At 54.7% G+C, this 23,857-nt stretch overlaps 1 protein-coding gene across 3 annotated transcripts in view; it reads right to left on the bottom strand.

Moving 5' to 3' along the window:
• The window catches only part of ARK2C (arkadia (RNF111) C-terminal like ring finger ubiquitin ligase 2C), a 105,176-nt gene extending 82,028 nt beyond the window's left edge, over window positions 1–23,148 (bottom strand). For 2 of the 3 annotated variants that reach the window (XM_077900652.1, XM_077900653.1), the window contains exon 1: window positions 23,041–23,148. In XM_077900652.1, coding sequence (XP_077756778.1) covers window positions 23,041–23,101 — 61 coding nt within the window. In that variant the 5' untranslated portion in view covers window positions 23,102–23,148. The remainder of the gene's footprint in view (window positions 1–23,040) is intronic. The other variant, XM_077900655.1, reaches the window with a different exon arrangement.
• Between the last annotated feature and the right edge of the window lie 709 nt (window positions 23,149–23,857).

The following is a 23,857-nucleotide window of genomic DNA, read 5'->3' as shown; positions in this document are numbered from 1 at the left end:
TAGAAGCAAGGAAGGATCCTCCTCCAGAGCCTTCAGAGGGAGCATGGCCCTGTCAACCTCTTAATTCCAGACTCCTAACCTCCAGAACTGGGACAAAATAGAGCTCTACTCTTTGAAGCCACTCATTTAGCCTTTGGGCAATCTCAAGGTGGCCAGTACGATCCTTACCAAGCCCAATGTCCTGTGTCCCTACCTGGAAGGCAACTCTGAAATATTGGAAGGAGTCCTGTTCTCCTCCGGACCCCCAAACACAGAATGGAGTAAGTGGAGACTGCGGGTCCCAGGAGAACCCCATGGCACCCTGGACAGGATGCCAGGAAGTCCTCAGCCCTCCACTACCCCCTCCTCCAGCACAGCCGAGCATGACAAGGTCATCCCTGCTGTTCTCCCTCCCGACACCTGCTCTGTTCATCCCAGCCCTTGGCCCATTTTTGTGATGACCTTCGTATTGATGGGTCACCTGTTTCTCCCCATCACCTCCCCTAGACTCTGGGCTCCTGGAAGGCAGGGATATCAGGGTTTTGTTCGTGTTTTAATGATGAAACAACTCATTTGCCTTTAAAACTCACAGACACATAAAAATACAGATTCCTAGCTCAGGAATGTATCTGTGCTGTGGGGCCTGGGAATACAGATTTTGGCAAAGCTCCACAGGGAACCCTCATGACAGATGTGAGACCTGGACAGAGCCAGTTGTCCCTACCTGAGGCCACCACCACAGCTCAAAGGTACAGGACATTACCTTCCCAACCTGGGCCCCACCTGGCTCTGCAGGAACCCTCCCCAATCTTCAGGGTCTCAGTTTCCCCTGAGTGTAAAACTTGCATCACCACCCCACAACCAGATTTGACCAAGATCTCGAGTGAAGCAGGGAGTTCGGGGGACAAGAGGTGGCATTGTGAAAGGAGCAGATGGTAGCATCATGGGTCCAGGAAGGCAGGGCCCTGGAAGGGGGCACCGGGGCTCCAGGCACCCACTCTCCTCCCAACCGCCTGTGTCCTGGGCTCAATTCATGGGAGTCCCTGGTGGAACCTGACCACTCACTCCCTCCCTGCACACATGCATAAGGCACACACACACACACACACACACACACACACACCTGCCTTGTCCTCAGAGATGGTCCTGAGCAATGGATGGACCCGCTGTGCCCCCACCCCATCCCAGCCTCCCCCTCCCATGGTCCTGCTATCAGCCCTGAAGCTCCCCAAGCAAAGAAGCCAGACAGAAGGAAGAGGAGCACAGAAAGGAGACTCCTTCAGCCTATTTGGTCATCAATTAGTATGTGGATCTGAGCAAGTCAGCTTGCCTCTCTAGGACTCAGTTTCTTCACATGTAAAAGTGAGGCAAGCACTGAGAAAGCCCCCAAGTGCCATGCTGGGCACTCCATTGACTGCCCTGAGGGGTGAGAGCGGGAGAGGCAGCCGTCTGACTGCGGGACCCAAAGAACCCACTGGACCCAGGGGCAGGGTAGCAGAGTGGCAAGTCCTGGCTCAACCTCTATGAGCTCGTGAGCTTTCACCTCTCTGTTGCTTCAGCTTCTCCATCTGTAAACCAGGGACGATGATGGGATCTATCTCCCAGGGTCAGTGGAGGCCAGAGGGGGGCAACGCCCAGAGTGCCTGGTAGGGGGACACTCCAGCCAACCAGGAGGCAGGAAGCAGTCAGGCTCGGCCGTGCTCACAAGGGTGGCGAGATTCAGCCCCTTCCAGCCTCTGGAGCCCCTGTCAGTGCCCTTGGGTGCAGGGCTCTGGAAGCATTGCCCTGACAATTGTCCCCAGTGTGGATGTGAAGCAAGCACCCCCAGCCGCACATCACCCCCCCTCCAGCCCCCACTAGAGCACGAGCTCCGTGAGGCCAGGGTGCACTGCTGCACTGCTGCAGCCTCAGGGCCTGGGCCGCGCCGCCGGCAGCACCCCGGAATAAGAGGACCAACGAATGAAGGAAAAAAGGGAGACGAGGCCTTCTCTTTCAGCTTCTACACATTCCTGGCACAGAGGAGGGGCTTAATAAATAGTTCAGGAATGAATTGGGGTTAAGGGGGGGTGAAGGGGGAAGGCGGCAGTGTGGACCTGCCCTGAGCCAACCTCGTTCTGGCCTAGGGCCTAGCGCCGTGGGAACCCTGCCGAGGAGCGGCCGGTGGCCTTGGCCGGGCAGCCCCACCATGGGCCATGCCTCCTCCCACCGCAGAGGCCCTTCATCATCACCTTTATCTCCATCTTCACCACCATCATCATCCATGCCAGCCAGATCCCCCACGTGCTGGGGCCGTCCTGGGTACCACCGCACACATTGTGGGGCCCAGCAAAGCTTTGGCTCACATGCACACAGCTGGGTTTAGGGAAGGAGACAAGGAGGGGAGCCGCCAGGAGGCCAGGCAGGCCCTGAATTCAGGGGTGGCGGAGGCTCAGCAAAGGACATTCCAGGGCACTGAGGGACTGTGGCTGGGGGACGAACGGGAGAAGGGGTGGTCAGCATCCCTGAAGGATCACCTGACCTTCGATCAGTGGACCTCTGGCAGGCACAAGAAGGGGGGGCTTGGACAGTTGGTCTGGAGACAGAGGGAAAGTCAAGGAAGTTCACATTTTCCTTAGAATATTAACTCTGGGGCACGTCTGTCCTTTCCAGAGCCTTTTAGACAGCAAGTGTGCCCTGCAGTGCTCGCCAGCCCCTGAAGGGTTAGGCAGAAAGAGGACGCTCCTCCTGTTGGGCCGGCGAAGAGCCCAAGGCCCCCAGCATGGTTAACAAGGCTGGTCCTCATCCAAGGGGTCCCAGGAATCTTGTCTCCCGACTTGCTGACCTGCAGCCCTCCCTGATATGCTTGCCCCCCTGAGTCCTGGGCTCAGAGGGGTTGTCAAATGTCAAACACAAGATGAAGGGCGATGTCTACGTTGAGAAAGAAACCTAGGTGTTATGAATCCTGCACATGGCCCTGGAGTTTGCCTCTGAGGGGTTTACACACTTATTCGTGGCCCCCAAAGCTTTGTGAATGGGGAGCATAGAAAAAAGCGGCCAAATTTCATCTGTTCTAAGAGCCCACCAACTGCAGGGTGAACCATGTCTGTGTCAACCACGAAAAGATTTTTAAAAGGCAATTAAACTCGAGCACATGGGCGTGTATCAGGTGCATGCTGGTTCCAGAAACGTGAAATGCAGACACAAGGTACGGCTCAGAAGCCTACTGGTCTTACTGGTGTGGCCGATGATAGCCGGACGTTGTGGGGACACCTGAGGTTTCCAGGCAGAGACCCTGGAAATAGTCTAAGCAACTGTGGAGACACTTGTCGAGATTTCTCCTGTGTTTCCATAGCCCTGCTGGATCTCAGGGCTGACGCAGCCTAACCCTTCCTGTGCCTTGGCCCGAGAAACTTCATCTTTACCGTCTGGATGGGCAGAAGCCCTCGAATCTGAATGGCCCCTCCCAGTTCACGAAGGGGTTCATCTCCACCCTGACCCTGGGAGGCAGGTCCGATGGTGCCCACTCTCGACCTTCAGCGCACACCTGGGTGCCTTGGAGCCGGCAGCCGAGCCCAAGCCCCTAAGCCCGGACCCTGCAGGGTAGCCTCCCCATCTCAGATACTCCCCCAAGAGACTGTTGCCCGACCCCCAGAGGCAGGTGCCTCTGCTACTGTGCACGCCCCTCCCAGGGCCTTCCTCCAAGACAGGTGACCGCAGCGTGGGAGGGGACAAAGTAATTCAGAGCTGGGGGCAGAAGGCAGAGGAGACGAAAGACTAGTGGGGAACACAGAGGCTTGTGGCTCCTGCCCTCCTGGTTCAGGAGTGAGAACAGAGACTGAGGGAAGGGTCTGGGTCTTCACCCTGGCTGAGGGCCCCGGGCCAAGCCCCTGCCTCTCTCAAGGCTCTGTTTCCTGTAAGATGAGGGGGTGGAGTGATAAGCCAGATATTCGGGGTCCCTTCCGGCCCTGCCTTTCCAGGCTTCCAGTAAAAGCCAGGAGAGCTGAGTCTTGGGAGACAGGAAGACAGAATCACATGGGGTGCAGCCAGGCCACCCACCAGGAGCCCTGGGAACTGGGGTCCCAGGCCTCAGCGTGGGGAGTCTGTGTTTAGTTATTGCTTCCCCTACCAGAGAGTCTGAGGCGGGAACATGGGGGCAGAGAGCATAACACTGGCCTATCCTCTACCCGCCAGTAGCTCCTTGGCCCCATCACTTCTGCTCTGATCCTCTGAGTCCTTCCCCATGTCTCCACAAACCATCTGCCAAGGTGGGGGGAACAAGATGGGGGGGGTTCAGGGATTAGGATGTGATACCCCTTACCAGGGGCAGTGGGGTGGGAGATATGGAACAAGCTAGCATTCATTGAGTGCCCACTACTCCCCAGGCACCCGTGCAGAAAGTTCTATGGATCCCATGTCACTCATGCAACTTCACCGGAGGTTAGAGCCTCACTCTCTCCCAGCAGCCTGACCCAGAGCCTGTGCTCTCGACCCCCTGGGGCCATCCTGCTTCTATGGCAGCTACCCTGCCCTGCCCTGGCCATTGCACAGTACTCAGCCATGGCTCTCACCGAGTTTCCCAACAGCCCTGGGGGATGGCCATGATTACATCCCCATTTCTTGGATGAGGAAACTGAGGTACCGAAAGGTTAAGTACCTTGCCCAAGGAAGCAGAGCACTTGCTGAGGGTCTACTGTTGGCCACCCCCTGGGCTGGGCACTTCCGGTCATCACCTCAGCCTCTCCTCTGACACTTTACTATATTTTTGTGCACAAGATGCAGAATGAGAGCGAGTCTCCAGGACCACAAGAATCTATTAATTGAATGAGTACATCCCATCAATATGGTACAGGGGTTTGATGCCAACATACAGGTGACTTCTCCCTTCCTACCTTGAGGCTTTGTCCTTGCCTAGTAGTGAAGCCATGGGGGAGGGAGGGGTGGCGCTAGCCCACCCAGCACAACGCTAATGCCGTGAGAACATTAGAGAAGTACATGCACAGAACAATCTTTACCTAGAATCAGGGTAATGCCTAACACACGGGTCTAAGAACCAAGTGAGGCAGCAATGACCTGTCTCCTCAAATCTATTCTGTCCTTCTATATTAATAGAATCCCCCAAATTTAGCTGGCACATGGCCTTGCAGAGTGAAGACTACATCTCCCAGCCTCCCTTGCAGCCACGTGTGGTCATGTGGGCCAGTTCTGGCCAATGGGATGTGTGAGTGGGTACTGGGCAGCATGGTGTCCTGTTCCTCCTGCACTTTCCCTTCTTGCTCCATCTGGCTGCTTAGAAAGTGGACATGGGGGTCAACCGTCCTGGACCATGCGGGAAAAGGTCCGACCCTAGGGAGGGGTGGAGCAACGAGAGAGGAGGTACCTGACGACGTCCAGGGCCCACCAACCGTTCCTGCCCAGGACCACCACCTGCAGGCGCTGTTCTAGAGAGTTGCTATCCCCTTGAAGCCACCTTGATTTTGCATCTCTGTCACCAGAGCCAAACTTACACCCTACCGAATAAACCAGCTCCACTAGGCTAGGTCATAAGAGTCTCCACAGCAGGTATTGGCATGCTATTTGAGAGCTCTGGTCCACCTGACGTAAGCTTGATAAAAAGGCGTCGTGTGCTCAGAAAATCTAAGGCAAACTTGGACTACATTAACACAAGTGTGGATTCTCGACTGGGGAAGGGCAGCTGATGGCGTCCCCACTGGCTTCCTTCCCAGTTTACGAGCTTTTATGGGTTCATCAAACTAAGTGTCCTGGATGGGGTCTCAGGCACCCGAGGAGAAGGAAATGAGAGTGTTTGGGCTGAAGAATTCTCAGAAGTCGCCCCCAGCAGAGCCCTGCCAATGACATCAAGAGCCAATGGTGGGGAAGGAAAGCCCCAGGCCTGGGAGGCAGAGGACACAAAGCGATAAAGCGGGCTCCCCAGGGACAGGCCCAGGAAATGCAAGGGGCAAAGCAAGGGCCAAGGTCACTGCCCACGGGCCACTGCCACCCATCAGGGCAAGATGAGGGTTGTGTGTGTGAGTCACCTAGGTCCTCGTCCTCCACCACCCATCTCCTCCATGGACCTGTAGGGACCAGGGCTGCCAGGCCACCAGTGGAGAAAGATCCATTGCATTCTGTTCCAGAGGCCCCCCAGGAAAATAGATGCAGCCCTTGGAGGAAGCCTGCTTGGGTCCATGGAGCCTGAGGATTCCTTGAAAACCCCGAGTCCCTACAGACGCCTTCCCCAGCACGCGCGGTAGTCTTCCTCTGTGCCGCAGGGATGAGGCGTTGGTGTGCTGGGGCGGGGGGGGGGGGGGGGGGCGGGGGGTGCCCACCTCCAGGTTGGGAACACTGCCTCAGGCCATACAAAGGACATCCATGTCCAAGCTTCATTGCAACCCAGGCCTCAGTTTCTAGGCCATGGAATTTAAAACCTCTTCTTGCGATACTTCTGTTTTCTTGTCTTTCAATTGCCTTAGTAAAAGATAACCCAAAGGTCCACACAAGATGCCTGGGGGGCGATGCCTATAAAACCCTCGGAGGGACGACATTCATAAACGAGTGCTCCTCTCCTGCTTGGCAGAAAAGTCTCCCAGCCGGCTGCCCGGCAACAACGCGGGGGGCCCTGTGGGTGCATGGGTGCAGGGAGACCGCCTTTGCAAGCTTTACTCTTTTGCTCCAGACCCAACCTCCTTCTTTGCGAGCCCTTCTCCTGTCCTTTTCAGGAAACCAGGGAAGTGGGGGGAGGGAATCTAGGGGGAACTACCTGGGCCTATCCACAGGCCAAGACTCGTGCCTAAGCAAGGGTGTACCAGGCAGGCCTCCTCCGAGAACCCTCCAGACTCAGACACGTCCCAAGCCCTACCCTAGGCCAGGGTGATCTGCATTTTATTAAGCTCCCAGATGATTCTTACTTGGTGTAGACTCTGGTGTTTGAAGTACCTTGGCTGGGTGATCCCCCAGTGACTCCCCACCTGGCTCTCTGGGCCTGCAGACCTGCCCACCTGCCGGGACATCCCTCACCCGCACGTTGCCGGCTCGGGGAGCTCTGGGGCCTCTGGTCTCAGCGCTGCTGTTCCATGATTTATGACTGAGACTCCCACACACGCTCTGGAGCAGGAAAACCCAGCACACTGTTCACAAATTAAATCCAGCCCTCCTCTCCTCCCAGGTAATGGGCCCATCTGATGATAGAAGAGCTTATAAACAGCTATCATCAAATTAATCTCCATGTCAGAGAAATAATAGCAGTTGTAAATAAGACGGAGTGTGCCCAGCTTCCCAGCTTGTTAGGACACCTTATAAAACAAGGCAGCGACATTAATACTGCACGGGCTCTTTCATCCCCCCAACCACCTGAGCGCAGAAACCGAGTGTCGAGGGAGGTGTCTCCTGGGCGGCAGGAGGAAACCCCAGCGGAGGAAGGCTGCTGGCCACTTCCCGGCCCCGCGGCTTCTTCTCCCATCTCTGCTCAAACTGTTCCCATACCGCCACTGGGGTTCTCTGGGTTGGGGGGGACCGCCAGGCATGCTCCTCTTCCCTTCATACAGCCTCCCCACCTCCTTGTCCTTCTCTCTCTCGCTTCCTGATGGCGGGGTCCTCAATCCTCACCCCAGTTCAAGCCCCACCTTCTCCAGGAAGCCCTCCATGCCACTTGACATTCAAAAGGGGCTCTGAGGTTGGTTTTATCCATCACCGGCGGCTAGAGTGGACGCCATGGCAACCCCGCTGAGCCTCCCGCACTACCCCACATAGACGATCCCCCTCCCGGGTCTCAGCAAGGCTCCGTGGAGAAAGCAGAGCCCTGAGGATGGGGGCAACTGGCTCTGAGGCAGGTCCGGGTCCCTCAGCTTGGCCGGCCCGACCAGGGCAGACGGAGATGCTCAGGCTTAAATGGAGACATCTAAGCTTGCATTTTGTGAGATAAAGCGAGCAGGTTCCACGGGCGTACCCAGTGGGTACGTTGCATTTATTTGCACCTGTGAACATGTGTGCATGTCCTGCATGTTCCGATCCGGTACAGGTGCTAACAAGTGTGACCGAGTGTACGTGCCGTGGCCTACCTGCATGTGGATTGTGCGCGCACGTGTGCTACGGAGGGACGGTGTGGGGTGGAGTGTGTGCTGGGCTTGAGCATCTGCATGCACGGCGATGTGACCATCGGGTGCTACGGAAACGGCGGGTGATGCGGGGCAAGGGCACCAGGGAGAAGGCCCAGCCCGAGGCATCTGGATAAGGTCATCAACATAAAAAGGTGGGAGGGAAATCCTAAGCAGAGTGGGGTTTGGGACAAGGCTAGTCCCTCCAGGGGCCAAGAACCCCCTCCAGGGCTGGCCTGCAGGGGTGTCCCTGGGAGGGAGGGACCGGCTCACCGCTGACCTCCCTACCTCAGAGGCTCCTCTTCAGCAGGTGAGGTTGGCCCTCCTGGGAGGAAGACTTGGGGAGGGGGAGGACGTGGAGCCGGGCAGTCACCAAGTGCTGGGCCACCTTCCATGGTCTTCTTAGGCTCTATGTCCCTTCGGGATACAGAGTTGCTTTGGGCCAGCCCTGAGCTAGGTGACCCCGTTCCCGGGCCTGCATCTCCCAGACCATCGCCCTGCACCGCCTTCAAGGGATGTCTTAGGACTCATAGGCGCAGGCACCCAGCGGCCTGTGGCCAGGTGGCACCGGGGGGTGCTGCCAAGGCGGACCAAAGGGCTTGCTCGCTGTCCCCCGGGAGTCACCAGAGCTGCAGCGTGCTCCCGGACAGCTAGACCGGGACTCTGCGCATCAGGGGCGACGTGGGTGGCATTCTCCAAACTGGTAGAACATGAGGCTTGTCTGCAGGGACAACTCTGGACAGCTCAAGGGCCCCAGGACTTGGTTGGATAGTGCGGAAAATGCCACCCCGGGGCCCTACCTCACCGGCCAGCTCTCCAGGCCTCCCGCACCCCACACCCCCCATCCTGCCCTCCCAGGAGGAAGGTAACCCCTGCAAGGTGGAGGAGGGCACTCCGCCCCCTCATTGCTTCCTGGGGGTCTTATTTCCTAGGCCTTCTCGGGCAGTGCCCTGCTCTCGCCCTCAGCCCCAGGCTCAGGACATACCCGTCTGGGCACAGTGTGTGTGCTTCGTTCTTGACAAAAGCCAATCAATCAATCAGCAGCCGTGCGGATCAATGGGCAGCACTGCTCTGCTGACAACCCCCACCTCCCCGCCAGGACATCAGCCTCATCCCCAGACCCAGTGGGCGGCACCCTGCTTTCCTGCCTGCCCTGTGCCCCTCCACACAGCTGGCAGCCCCTCTGCCTGCACCACACTGCCCCCACCCCTTCTCCTGGCATGTCCACACTCAGCTCGGGGTTAGTTCCCCAGGCATCACCTTCCCCAGAAAGTGCACCCACCCTAGCCTGAGAGAGCACCCAGGACCTACCCAGGACCTTACTTTCTGCCTGTTCTCGCATCTGCTTCCCATCACCCTGACTCTGCGTAGGGTAGGTAATGTGCTCAGGAAAGCGGCGGGCACAGACAAGTGCTACGTGAGCATTTGTTAGTGCCTTTGTCGTTGGTGTTACCCTTGCATCTCCAGTGCCCAGCATGACGCCTGGTCCGGGGCACATGCTCAGCGCACATCGTCAGATGAGCTGAACAAATCCATCATCAAATCTGAGCCTCCTTATAACCCTGTTAGGGACCAGTAGGGGCGGGAGGTGGGCCGGCCAGGATTGTTCCCATTTTACAGATGAGAACACTTTGGCTCAAAGAAGTTTTCCTTCCTCCCCTTTGCTCCCCTTATCAAATTTAAAGTGCCTCCTAGAAGCAGGCAGAGGATCCTGCTAGACAGCCACATATGACGAGAGCAGGCCCATACTCTGGGCCAGGCATCAGCGTGGACACAGTACACCCCCTGCCTCATTGCATTCCCACTCAGCCTGGCAGGTCAGGATGAGTACCCTACTCTGTGGAGAACAGAACCAATGCCCCGAGAGGGTTGCCCACTTCACAGGGAGGTCATGAGACCCCCCACAGCTCCCCTTGTGCAGCCTCACCCTCTGCAGGCTCACCCGGGGGATAGCATGAACCCACTGGGGGACTTAGGCAGCCCGGCTAGGTAGGGGTGGGACAGGGGGCAGAGAATGGCAGGGGAAATGGCCAGGGCCAGGGGAGAGAGCAGGGAGGAAGGGACTGGAATGGGTGGCATGACGATGAAATGAGAGGACCCAATGCTCCAGAAAAGAAAAAAATCAGACAAGGATGACAGCCATAGGACTCTGAACATTCACCTCTTGGATCAGATCGGGGTCTACGGTTGGGGGGTAGGGGGACGTGGGGAAGGTGGATAGGCTGACCTGATAGCTCCCCCAGCCAGTAGAGCTTCAAATCCCCATTCGGGGGAGTGGTTCCATTTCTGCCTTTTCCAGGAGGCCCTCCTGACTCCTCCAGGCCTCAGTGACCTCTACCCATCCCATGCGCCAGCCCTGACCAGTTGCCTCCAGTCTGTGCCATGCTTTCTAGCCAACATGACCATCAGCTTGGCCCTCCGTGTAGCCTGATCTGTGTTCTCCACACACTTCAGGGGTGCTCGGGGGGTCTCCCCAGCTTGGCTACGGGCCAGAAGCTGTCTGCACCTTGGCTGCCCACAGTGCATCAGAGATTTTCATTAACTGCTTATGCAGTGATGCTGAAACACGCCCAGCCCTCTCTTGTCTGCCCCTTTGCCCTCCCTTAGGACGCCCTAGACTGTGCCAGGGTTCCAGGCCCGAACAAACAGGATTGTGTGTTCAGAGGGGACGGCAGGAGCTAGGAATGATCACCTCTAGCTAAGCACCACGCAGGGTTCTGTGTGTGCCTTGTACTTCACCTGGACCTCCACCCTCTCCTCCCCCGGCGCTGGCACCCATAACAACAACTTCCAGTTTTTCTGATGAAGAGATGAGGCTCAGAGCGGTCCAGAGTCACCTGGCTAAGCCAGAGCTGGACCTGCAGATTTCTGGACACCAGGATCCGTGTGCACCTTGCTACCATTTACTCTCCCCCATTTGTCCTCAAGGAGAGCTGGCAAGCACAGCCCTGCCCTGCCCAGGAGCAGGCCACAATGTCAAGGCGGCCCTTGGTTTCTGTCTGGGGCAATGAAAAGGTTTTCAAAGTGAAAAGTGGTGGCAGTGGCACAGCAGCATGAATATAACTCAATGCCCATGAACTGTATGTTGTAAAGGGTTCAAATGGCAAACTTTATGCGATACCATAGTTCCCCGCTTATCCACAAGAAATATGTTCTGAGACCCCCAGGTAAGGTCTGAAACTGCAGAGAGCACCAAACCCTATATATACTAAGGTGGTTTAGGGTTTTTTTTTTTTTCCCTATACACATACCTGGAATAAATTTAATTTATAAATAAAGTACAGTAAGAGATTAACAGAAGCTAATAATGAATTACAACAATTTTACTAAGATGCTCTAATAAAAACTATGTGGATGTGGTCTGGGTCTCAAAATAGCTCCCTGTACTGTACTCACCCTTCTGGTGATGACGGGAGGTGATAAAATGCCTACGTGAGACAGGAAGTGAGGTAAGCGATGCGGGTGCTGTGACGCAGTGTTAGGCCGTCACTGATCTTCTGATGATATGTCAGAGGGAGGATTATCTGTTTCTGGACTACAGCTGACGGTGGGTAATGCAATCCTCGAAATCAAAGCCACAGAGAAGGGGGAGCCACTGTGTATATTTTACTGCAGCCACAATGAGAGCCCTTAGTGTCCTGAGGGGAGCCCTGCTGGGCATTCCCCACGGGAAGTCTCCCTCACATCCTTTTTTGTGGGAGATTCATCTCCACCTCCTGAACTCCCCACCCAGACCCTCGCTTCCAGTCCCAGTCCTGGCTCTCCAAGCTAGGGAAACAATATGGTAGATTGGCCACCATAGTGAAATGCCATCCTTTCCTCTACCCCATCGAAACCCTACAGTCTTCAGCCTCACCCAGTTGTGCCTCTGACAAACCATCACTTGACCACCTCTGTTGGAGCTTCTAGAGCTCAGGTCACTTCCGACTCACCTTGAGTCAAGACCCAAGAAGAGCACTGGCCTCTCAGCATCAAGAGACCCAGGTCCCAATCCTGACTGGGGGGTCAGGAGCTGGCTTTGCAACTGCAGCCACTGGACAGGCTTGGGTTTCCTGTCTGTGAAGAGGAGACCTTGCTTTACCTGGCCCTCCTCATTCTCTTCTGCAGGAGCACCCGAAGGTCAGAGGGGTGTGAGACAGCCATAGGGGTACGGTCTGGCCCGCCCGCATGAAACATGTCATCCAAGTCCTATATTTTCACTCAAAAGTTCATGCAATATTGGCAACTGGTGACTTGAGAGTTCCTTATTTTCTCCAATATAAAAACCCCCTTTTTTTTAAGATTTAGCAGTAAAACTGGAATCTGCACTATGTTTATACCAGGGCATGGCCAGGCCCTTTTCTGCCTAGAGTGGAGGTTCTGCTCTCTATCGCACAGCCCTCTCCACTCCCCTCCAGTCTGGATGCTCCCAGAAGGCAGGCCAGGACCACCCCGCCAGGCTGAGCACGAGCAAGGACTCTGCACATACAGACGCAGACTCCGTGAGTGCTCGTGTGATGCTGAGCAGCACCTGTTCGGGAGGAGTAGGGACAGTGACAACGAAGCACATCTCTAATTTCTTCCTCTCATCTTCCCGTCCTTCCTGTTCCTACTTTCCTCCACCTGTCTCTCCTGGGAGAAGGTTGGACTGGTCAAGGACCCCTCAGGATGCGGTGGAGGTAGAATGGGAAAATGCACCCCAGGTTCATGCCTGGGCTCCTCGTCCACTTTCTCCATCAGGCTCCCAGCTCACCTGCCCAGGGGAGGGCTGCCTGCTGTTGTTCCCTTCACCACAGGTGACCTCTCTTCCCCTTGCCCTCCCACAAGCCCATTCCTGCTGACAGGAAGAAGGCTGGGCTTCTGGGGTTCTGGTGGGGCCCAAGCTTCCTCCCATGGCCCCTTACTGCCCTTCCCCTCTGGCTTGGCTCCAGCCCTGCCTCCCGGGCACCCTCTATCCCCTCAGCCAGGTATGGCCTCCAGGGACCAGTTTCCCTCCAGCCCAGCGGACTGAGCTCCCTCTATAGGCCTGGCTTCCACCTACGCCCGGAGGGATGTAGGTCCACCAAAGGTGAGGCCCGGCAGCAGCCGACCTAAGCCGGTGTCCAGGAGGAGCCTTGCTGAGCTCTGACTTAATAGAGGCCGAGACTCTGTCTAGCTGCCTCTTTTGTCTCCCTTACCACCCAGCTGGACACACAGGCTACTGAGCCTTGGGTGACTGGCCGTGCAGGGAGCCTTTAAGAGGGGTCTATGGACCTGGGCCTCCCCCTGTCATGCCTCACCTTCCCCAGAATCAGATTTTTCAACTCTGCTCAGCAGGGCCATGCCTCATAGGCGGAGGGGTAGGCCTGGACAGGCCCAGGGGTCCTTTCTTGCCCAGTCCATTTCAGCTGCACCTCCAGGGAATGCACTGGAGGCTGAGGGCCCCACAGGGCGGGCCCTCCTTTAGCTGAAGGGAGACTGATAGTGTCTCCACCCCAGAGGGAGGCATCCATCCATCACTATCCACAGAGTTGAGGAACAAGAGCAATTGCTCTAGGAGGGGGGTCATCCTGGGAAGCAGTCTGGCCCACAAGGCCTCTGTACACTGGGGAGGGGTGGCATGGAGGCCCTGGGCCACTGGGGGAGCAGAGCCCCAGTGAAGCTACTGTGGGGCAAGGGGGACACTCGAGAGCGCCTCCTCACCGCCCCCCCCCAATTCCCTCCCACTCTCAGCCCCAGACTGGGAGCAGCAGCTGTTGCAAAGCATCCTGCCCTTCCTGGAGACAGGTGTTGGCCAAATTCTCACTTCCTCCCAGCCTCAGAGAGCTCCTCCACCCCCTCTCCATGAGGCAGGCAGGCGGGTGCTGAGTCAGCAGCCACCACTTCCTCTCCTAGCTGCACCCCAATACCTGGGGGAGTGGCTGAGGCCTGATAGGACAGCCCACTCACTGGGGGGCTCCCTGGCCTGTGCTGACAGGCCCCAGCGGGATGTTTCAGGGAATGGATGCATTCGGGAACAAGGGGAAGGGCCTGCTCAGAGGGCAAACTAGGCCCACAGCGTGGGAAGCAGGTGCCCCCTGAGCTCAGGCCTGCAGGCCGAGCTCGCTGCCCTCCCATGACCCACCAGGCTGCCCAGAGGAGGTGGTCTAGCCATTGGGTAAAGAGCGTGTGCCTGCTGCCCCGAGGAAAGTCAAAGAGGCAATAAAATGTGCTTCTCATCGAGGGGCAACCCCAGTTTTTCAAGCAGGAAGGGGCCACTAGGCCAATCATCCTCCTCGGCAGATAGCAAGTGAGCACACAGCGCAGTGATCCCGGGCTGTAGGTCACAGGGTCAGCCACCACCAGCTGCTAGGGAGCAGGACAGGGAGCCCCCGCGGTTCCCACTGTCCCGAACCACCTGTCTGAGGGCCAGCACCGAGCAATGTCATTCATTATTGCTACCGTTGCCACGGGCTAGCTTCTTGCTTTGTTTCCTACACATCAAGTCCTATAAGACAGACGTGATGGATCTATCATCCCCATTTGACTGACATCCCCACTGACGGGGCCAACTGAGACCCAGGGGAGGAAGACACTGACCTGCCCGGGATCACAGAAGTCTGTGGTAAAACGAAGACCAACTCCCGGATCTCAAATGTTTATGCAGACATTCTTCCTTCTCCAAGCCCTCTTTTACCTGCCTTCCCCTCCAGCTATTTGGGTCTATTAATGGGAGGAGCTGATGGTGAGCAGAGAGGCTTTGGAGCTGTCAGACCCATACCGCCAACCCCTCCTCCCCTGTGGCCCATGGCACCCCTGCAACCCGGTGCCGTGCAAGTGTGTCCTAGGCCCCAGCCTGAGTGCGGGGCCACCGTTCAAGGGGAATATTATGCAGCCATTAAAAGTGATGCTCGTAACAACAACATATGAAAGCATGAAAAGGCTGTGACAGGTTACATTAAAAGATGGAGAATGTAGGATTGTTCATTACTGCGTTTACAGCTCAACAAAAAAAATATACATATGTGTAGGCACAGAAATGTGGGAGGAGTTTTACCGACATGATCTCAGAGGGGTGGACACCTAAGAGATGTTTTTCCCCCCTTCAGTTTATTTTCTTTTCTTTTTTTTTTCCTTTGGTCTATTTTCTAAACCTTCCAAAATATCATTCTATTACTTCCATGATCTAATACAGACTGAAGTGTCGAACCACCACCCCCTCCACCAAGCTCTTTCTCTTCACTTGAGAAGGGCCAACCTGTTTGCAAGCCTGTGGAGGTGGCGATGACCCTGCCATCTGCCTGCCCTAGAGTCTCTCTCCTCAAGAAGGGGGGAACTTGATGAAAATCATTCAAACTGAGATATCAGGGCGCAGTGGGGTGCAGCTCCTTGGGGAGTCTGTGTCCCAAGAGAGGCTCCAGGGAGAATGGCCTCCAGGCTAAAGATGTGTGCGGACAACCAAATAAAGGGATTCCAAGACTGGAGAGAGAGGTTTGGGAGGAGTTGTCATGGAAACATGAAGAATTTGTATTGAAGTGAATTTCCTAACCCCACTGGGTGCTAAAAGTCTTAAATCCCAGGACCGTGCCATGGTCCCCTTCCTTCTGTCACTCTTGGCATCTCAAACTCACTGAGCTCATCTCTCCCTGAAATGGACTGTTGTTCCCAATCTTTCCTGTTTGTCCTCCCAGTCATACTCCTTCCAGGCACCCCGAGACCTCTCTGCCCTTCAGCCCCTCCACCTGGCCTCAGCTCTGCTCACTTCCCCTACGGTTTGGGTTAGGGAAGGCCCCTTGTGGAGCCATCCTTCCCACCCCCCAGGCCTTTGGCTTAGGTTTCCATCAGCCCTGGAAGCCTGCCGTGGCCTCTTCCCTGGCCGCACCCCCTAGGCTCACCCCACTGTCACCAGCTGCCAGAATGAGTTGTTGAAATACCGCTCTCCCCAGAGAGCTCTCAAGGGCTAAGGGAGCAGGTTCAAACTCTACTGGAGCTTCCGAAGGCCTTCAGAACCAGGCTTCTAAGTATCTTCCAGCCTTTTCTCCCACATTCTCAGACCTCGTGCTGCCGAACTCCTAGAGCTGTGCTCTGGGGAGAACCATCCAAGGACAGACCAGGGTCCTGGTGCCTCTTGCAGACAAGCACGGCAGCACACCTGCACACATGCCCCTACACACGAGCACACACGCACAAACACACCCTTCCTCGTATGTACTTCCTGTTCTTGCCAAGTCAGCAGAGCCTCTAGGCCTTAGCCAAAGTCTCACTCCTTCCCCACCCCCACCCAGAGCCCTTCTTCCTCTTCCTCTCTCCTTAGACGTACCACCTTTGAGGCACATCTTAATCCTGCCTCCTCAGTCAGGTGATCTCTGAGACTAAATGTGATCCCTCACCAATAGATTCCTACAGTTATAGGGGACGGAGGGGCAGCCACCTAGCAGGCCCCAGGCACCTGCTGCATGCCAGGTGCTTTTGAATAGTCTAAACACACCCTGTCAGGTATCACGATGGTCATTGTTTAGATGACACTCAGAGCAGTTCACCCTTCCAGGCCAAGAGGGGGCTAGGACTTAACCCCTGGGCGGCCTCAGGCTCTTTCCACCTCACCCAGTCAGACGTTCCGCCATCTGTTGGGGTACTTTGGCACAGAATGTCTTAGACAGCACCTGGTTTCCTAAGCATTCATCTCCTAGCCTCGGCGTAAGCCTCGGGAGGGCAGGCACCCAGGTACTACGTTGCTTTGGCATCCCCTTTAACGTGGCTCCAAGTAGGTATTCAGTAAACACTCATGAACTAAGTGAGTAAACAAGTGAGTTGAGCAGAAGAACAAATGATTGAACACGAGGACACAGGCATTGCAAGTGGTTATGTTGCAGGGCTATATATGTTTGCTTTTAGTGCTTAAGTCATCCAGAAAATCCTCAGAGTCTCTCTAAGGCAAGCTGTCCCCCCACACGTCTCCCCCAACCCTTCTGGCAATATATTGGCTCCTCTGTGCCTAAGCCATACTGGAAACTAATAAATACTGATTCATGTTCATACTATGTTAAGCCAGGAATTTTTAAATAGCTATTTAGATCCACAGAAAAACGAAGGCACCAATGTCTTGCACCTTTGCACAAGCAGTAGCTGATTAGGACTAAGAGATCAGTCACACCCTGGAGTCAAGGGCCTGTGTCTCTTGGCCAGGAAGGGGGGCTCCATGCTGCTCTTGGGTCCCGCGTGGAGTTGTGGCTTTCCTAACACAGGAAACCAGTAAGTTTTCCTGTGGGACACCTTAGGCTATTTAAAGATGGGAGGGATGTGGGGGCAAAGGATGAGGCAGGAGGTGAGCAAACTGTAAGACGAAGAGAGGTGACCCAGTCTCTGTCACCTGAATCTTAGAGCATCGAGAGTTCTGAGGATCTTTTCCCCTAATCTTGAGTGATTAATACTGCTAGTTGGTTTATGGATTACTATTATTTAAGAAAACACATCCATTAAATGGTCCTTATCTGCTGCTAATTGCAAAAGAGTTCTTTCGTTTGAAAAGAAGACCTGCGCACAAGAGCTGTGCTTCATCTTCACTACAAAGTCTCTGGTGTAGGATCTAAGTGACAGATGGCTTTTCCAAAATCCTGGAGTCAAAAGTTATTAAAACGGGTATGTGTCAGATGGTTGACAGAGTAGATACAAAGTACAACGGCTTTGTAATGATTGGCTCATCCAGTCAGGGGAAAGGGCTCCTTCATCTGAATGTGTTTCTTCTGACAATGGGTGAAAATCAAGTAGGCATTTGATAAATTGCTGAAACATGACTTCCCATTAACCCCACCAGCTTTCTATATTATTACTAGGTTACCAGACGGTCCTTACCATGTATCGATCAACTAATTCTGACACACATAACACTAATCTAGAGAAATAGAATCTTAAAGCTGGTTAACATCAATCTAATAAAAGCCACTGCTCTCTGGGACAAAAATGAGGGTCATCACCTGATTGGGGGTAGTTTTTACCATTATTGAAGATAGGTTGAGGAATGGTTGATCTTGCTTTCTCAAACTGGGAACAAAATTAAAATTTTCATGTAAACCGAAATAAAAGGAGGAAGAGAAGCAAAAAAAAATTTTTTTTAAATCCTTGAAGGTTTGCATATCTCTTCTTGCACCGACTACAGCATGAGCCTCCGCTGGGAACTTCCATGTGTGTCCATGTGTCACAGTAAATCAGCTCAGCTTTCCTACCCGGGCTGGGGAGAGCACAAGAACAAAGGGCCAGAGCAGAAAGGGCAGTCATGAGAGGAGAGGAGAGTCCTCCCAAGCCACAAAGAAGGCAAGGCAGCACTGTGGTCAGGCAGGGTGCAATTATGGGGGGACAGAAGTCCAGCAGAGGGGTAGCAGGACCCCGGGAGACAGCCCAGAGGAGGGAGGAGGAGGTATGGCCCCAGGAAGAGTGGCTCCAAAATGATGACCCTATGGAGCAACCGTGAATTTCTTTAATCAACTGATTTCCTTGGTGTCTAAAATGCCTCATTTAGCAAGACTTGTTCTGGGCTGAAACTGAATTGGTGTAAGTGACAAATGCTTGAATTTGGGGGGAATATATCTCTCCACTGGCTTCTCCAACGTAATTGGGAGGGAAGAAAAGATACATGTTAAGGGCTCTTCATCAGATTCAATTTGGGGGTAGGTCCTGACTTCCCTCCTGATCCACACTCCACCTCCTACACACACACACACACACACACAGACAATGGCAGATATCTGGCTTCTTTCTCAAGAGAGGCACCAGGACCACAGATGAGGCAGCTGTCAGGGAACTAGGCTATAATCAGCTTTAACTGGCTTACAGCCGACAGAGGACACAGACCCTCTTATTTCTACGGTAACAGGTCAGGCTGCTGACCCTGGGCTAAATGTGGGGGGTGGTGTTGGTTTCTATTCCCAACATCTTCCTTACGCAGGATCTCAATGCAAAACTTACACTGCCAGTCTCAAGAACTTAGAGATGCACATAGAAGAGGGTACTTTAAAATTCTAGACCATGGCTTCAATTACATGTAACATGTTACCCCCAGCATGATTTCTCAGGACAGTAAATCAATGAGACAGTAAAAGGAAAAGTTAAAACACAACTAAAAATGGGTTTTTCAGGCGAGTCTGAAATGCTACAGATTGCTAGTTAAGAACAGTATCCCTTTTCTCAACCTAAGTGTTAGAGCCCCACCTCTTCACCAGCATCACAAACTGAGTGCCATGTAACTTAGAAACTAAGGTGAAATGTGCAGGCTATGCAGGTGGCCAAATATAAGAGTTGTCTCTATGCGGTTGAGCTGTTTTGGTGTGGCAGGACAACTGACCCTTCCCACAGCCCCAGATGTCTATTGTAAAAAGATATGGACTAGTTGAGATTAAAGTCTCCATATCTGTACCACAAAAAAGAAAAGAAGAAGAAGAAGAAGAAAAGAAGAAGAAGAAGAAGGAGGAGGAGGAGGAGGAGGAGGAGGAGGAAGAAGAAAAAGAAGAAAGAAAAAAGAAGAGAGAAAAAAGAAAAGAAGAAAGAAAGAAAAAAGAAAAGAAGAAAGAAAGAAAAGAAAAAGGAAAGTAAAAAAAGGCATTCACTCGAATCTTACAATGGGAGGTGGGAGTGGTGGGTGGGTGAGGGTGGGGATAGAAAAGCAAGGGAAAAATCTAAACAGCAGGATACGACAATAAATGGGAAAACAGCAAGAGAAAAAGCACACTAGGTTAATATAGGAAAACTAGTTCTTTATTGAGAGATTGTATATTAGTATTAGTGGATTCTGTGTGTAACAATGTCATCATGCACACGATACAAAAAAAAAAGGCTGGGCCCACCATGCTTCGGAAGGGCAACAGAACAAAAGCAGCGTACAATGAGCAGATGGCCCGGGCTACACGACCACAGTACGTTTCAGCAGGGTGACATCTCTAACCGAGCGCTGTACATTGTCAACTGGGGGATGTAAAAAAATACAGATCATGCTTTAGTTTTAGTACAAGAAAAGGTGAAAAAGATACACAACCAAAAGGATATTTGATACAGAAAAAATTACCCACAAAATAAGAACAGGAAGTAATTCAGCACAGCAGAACACGCTATCCCTGTTTAATGGAAAACCATTTTGCTAGGGATTCTTTTTTCCTTCTTCCTTTTTTTTTTTTTTTTTTTTTTTTTTTTCTCGCTTTCTTTTCAGATTGCCAAATGGCAATCTGGGGCAGCCACTTGGGACTTGATTTTTGGAAGGGCCCTCGAAGTAGGGACCTTATTCTTACATTACTGCCGTTGTTTTGTTTCAGTTTTTGAGCAGGTCCGGCTGGTCAGGCGGCAGAAGGGAGCCGGCTGTTAAAGGGGCAGCTCTGAGGGCCAGGGCGGATGTCCAAAGATGCTCTTGACATCATACAATTAAACAATTAAGACACCATAGCTAGGGCTCCCCATGAAGCCAGGGACCTTGCTGCACCAAATTTTCAGAGGCTATGACAGTGGCATCAACTGTCATTTCATCAAAGATTTTCATACATGTATACTTATTATTTTTTGCCTCCGACTAAATGTACTCTCTCCACTCATGCCTGGGTGCTGCCAAGAAGCGAGCTGATGGCCACCCAGATAAGTGGGAAACGGGGTGCCCAGAGCCTCCAAGCCAAGGCAAAAGGAATCCACTTAACAGGGATTTACAGTGCAATGTACTCAGCTAAACAAGATGAAGATACAAAAATGGTTATTTCTCTACATCTATTCTGAAATGGCCTACATCCTATACTACTACAATGGAAACTAAAAAGAACAGACTTAAGCTGGCAAGCTATCTAATAGTTTTACAAGAAGATTGTGGTGTAGGACCTTGTTGGGTTAAGCATTAGTATCCTCTATCGAAAGGTCATGAATTCTTATCTCATTGTGCTAAATTTTACCCACAGCCCAACTCACCCTCAGCCCTTGAATTTCCTGTGGGCGTGTTTGCCATGAAAGTAAACTTTGACAGAGGGGCAAAATTTATTTTTGGGGGGGGCGGGGGGGGGATTGGAGGGAGGCATATTAAAAATAAAATTTAAAGGCAGCTGAGCAATTTGAATTTCAAAAACGTAAAATCGGCATCCTGCAAGGGTATTTAGAGATCCGTGGTATTAATGAGGATGATAATGATTTAATCAGGATAATTATACTTTCAGGCTCAACATCCTTCTTAATCATTTTTGAATTTCTGCCTAGTGTAATGCTCCACACCCGTTTTAAGAGGAAATGCCAAGTAAGAAGACATAATTTGTGTACTGGGGGAGGGGGTTGGCATTTCCAGGGAGAGCTCACCAGGGCACCCCCCCCCCTTCCCGCCCGGCCTACTCCTCACACACCCCCTCCACACCCCCTCCACCGCTAGGCCGGCCTGAGATAGGGATACTGCCGCTTAAATAGCAATGCTTTCCTCAGATGGAGACAGGAGATGGTTAAGAGGGGTGTCACAATACAGCTAAATGCGGAGGCAGAAGGGTCACAGCGCACACAGCAGCGAGTTGACCATTCACTGAGCTACACAATGAAGAAAAAAAAAAGATTTGATAAATGCAGAATGTCATCATTCTATCATCACACGAAAAAAACTGCGGTTCAAACAGGCCTAAGGGGGCCAACCTTGCCTTTTCGGTTCTGGGGAGAGGCTTAGGGCTGGGGACAGCTGGTCTGGCAGAAAGAGGGCCGGGCTTTCATTTTCTTGCCCAATCGGGCCCCTGGGGCGCACTGAAGCGCTGGCCCCGCGACCCCACCCCCTGCTCTGACTCGGTGGAGCAGCCCTGGTCGCAAAGGGAAGACATCATTCTGTGCGTGAGGGAGGGGGAGTGGGGGAGGGCCTGAGCCAGCAGGGATTTAAGCAGACTTGGAGTGGGAGAGGGTAGCAGAAACATTTCCAAGAAGAGAAATGTGAGTCCAGAGGCAGAATACAAAAAGGAAAAAAAAAAAAAAATGAATCTAAATGCATCTCGGATTCGCTTTGGGAGGTGGGAAATTTTGATTAAAAGGAAATGGAAGAAATGTGGAGGGCGGGGGGGAGAAGAGGGGGAAATCAAGCTATTGTTGGAGCAGAATGTAAGGGAAAGGGGATGTGGGGAAGGGGACCGTGCAAACACACCCCATATATCACAGTTAAAAACAAAGCCGGCGCCGGCCTGCTGCTTTGTCAACGCCTGCCCAGGGCAAAGGCCTGGCGTGGGGGCAGCTTCCCACCTCATCCGCACACACAGCGCAACACCCGAGGGCCGGGCACCCCGCTCCGGCCGGGACCAGGGGTGCACAGCAGTGCATGTCTGACTCCGAGGCGCGCACACACTTCCACACACGCTCACACACACACACATCCAAGCGTTTTGAATCCATAGATGCAACTGTCATACAAAGACAATGGGGGTGGGGGTGGGTAGCACAAGGCGATACAAAAAAAAGGGGGGGGTAAGGGGGAGAAAGGCACGGGACGGGACGGGACGGGGAAATGGTGCGAGTGCCCACCAGAGGGTGGGGGCTGGGGCATGGGCTAGGGCAGATCCCGGAGCCCAGCTCGGCAGCCGGCGGTAGCGGTGACCCAAAGATGAAGGGGGTGCAAACACAAATAACACAAAAACACACATATGCCTCAAAACAAACACAAACACAAAACAACACCGAATAACAGAAAACCAAGTGCGCTTGCACACACACTCGCAGGCGCGCGCACGCGCGCGCACGCTCACAGCCATGTATCTCTCTCCTCCTTCCGATCACACAGGGCTAGGTATTAGGGGCAGGGGCTGGGATTCGGGGAGCCGCGTCCGCCGCAAGGAATAAAAAATGGGGCTGGGGAGGGAGGGACCCAAATTCGCCAAACCCTAACTTCACTACAAAAGCTCCCACGAGGGCGGCCACCCCCGCCTGGGGGGTCCCCCAGAAGGGCTAGGGGAGAAGCCACCGCTCGCCCCGCGTCCCCGCGGGTGTGCCCCGACCCCCCGCCGCCCGCGGCGCCCGCCCCCGCCCCGGTGCCCGCGGCGATCCACGCTCCGAAGCGGACCCCGAAAGGAAAAAGCGATACCTCTGTTTCGCACAGAGCCAAACACTGGAAGCACGAGATAGCCGACGTGGACCAGGACCATCCTGGCTCCTCGAGCGGCGGCGGCGGCGGCGGCGGCGGCGGCTGCGCGCGGGCCCTTTGTGGCGCGGCTCCGGGGCGCGGGCGCGGGCGGCGGCGGGGCTGCGGGAGCCGCCGGGGCGGGAGGCGGAGCGCGGGGCGCGGGCGGCGGCGGGGCGGCGGCTGGCGGGGAGACAGATGGCCCATGGAAAGGCTCCCTTCCCGGCCCCTCTCGACATTCAAAGGCGCTGGGGCCGCAGCTGCCGCCACACAAAGGCGCGCGCAGCCAATGGGAGCGGAGCGCAGCGCGGCGCGGCCTCGCCGGAACCGCGGGGGACAGCGGGGACCGCGGGCGCGCGGGTGGCGAGGGAGGAGGGGGGCCGGCCGCGAGGGCGAGGGCGCGGGCGAGGGCGAGGGCGCGGGCGCGGGCGGCCAATCGCCGAGGCCCGCGGCCGGGCGGGGGGAGGGGGAGGTCAGCCCGCGGGGCGCGTGGAGCCGGGCGCGGGTCCCCGGCCGCCCGCAGGCCCGAGCGCGCGCGTGCAGCGCCCCGCACACGCACGCGGGCGGCGTGCACGCGGAACGCGCACACACCGGGCGGGGGACGTGCACCCGGGCGTGTGGAGGTGCGTCCGGGCCTGCCGAGAGACAGGCACGAGCGCGCCAAGTGCACACGACCCGGAGGTCCCTGCGCACCGCGCACAGGTCACTCGGGGACGTGCGCCCCGGGGGCCGGCGCACGTGCGGAGCCCGACTGCGGGCACAAGTGAAGGTGGAAAGCGAG

The sequence above is a fragment of the Canis aureus genome, chromosome 6, assembly GCF_053574225.1.
Source record: "Canis aureus isolate CA01 chromosome 6, VMU_Caureus_v.1.0, whole genome shotgun sequence".
Taxonomy (NCBI): domain Eukaryota; kingdom Metazoa; phylum Chordata; class Mammalia; order Carnivora; family Canidae; genus Canis; species Canis aureus.
This window is presented reverse-complemented; position numbering and strand designations above follow the sequence as displayed.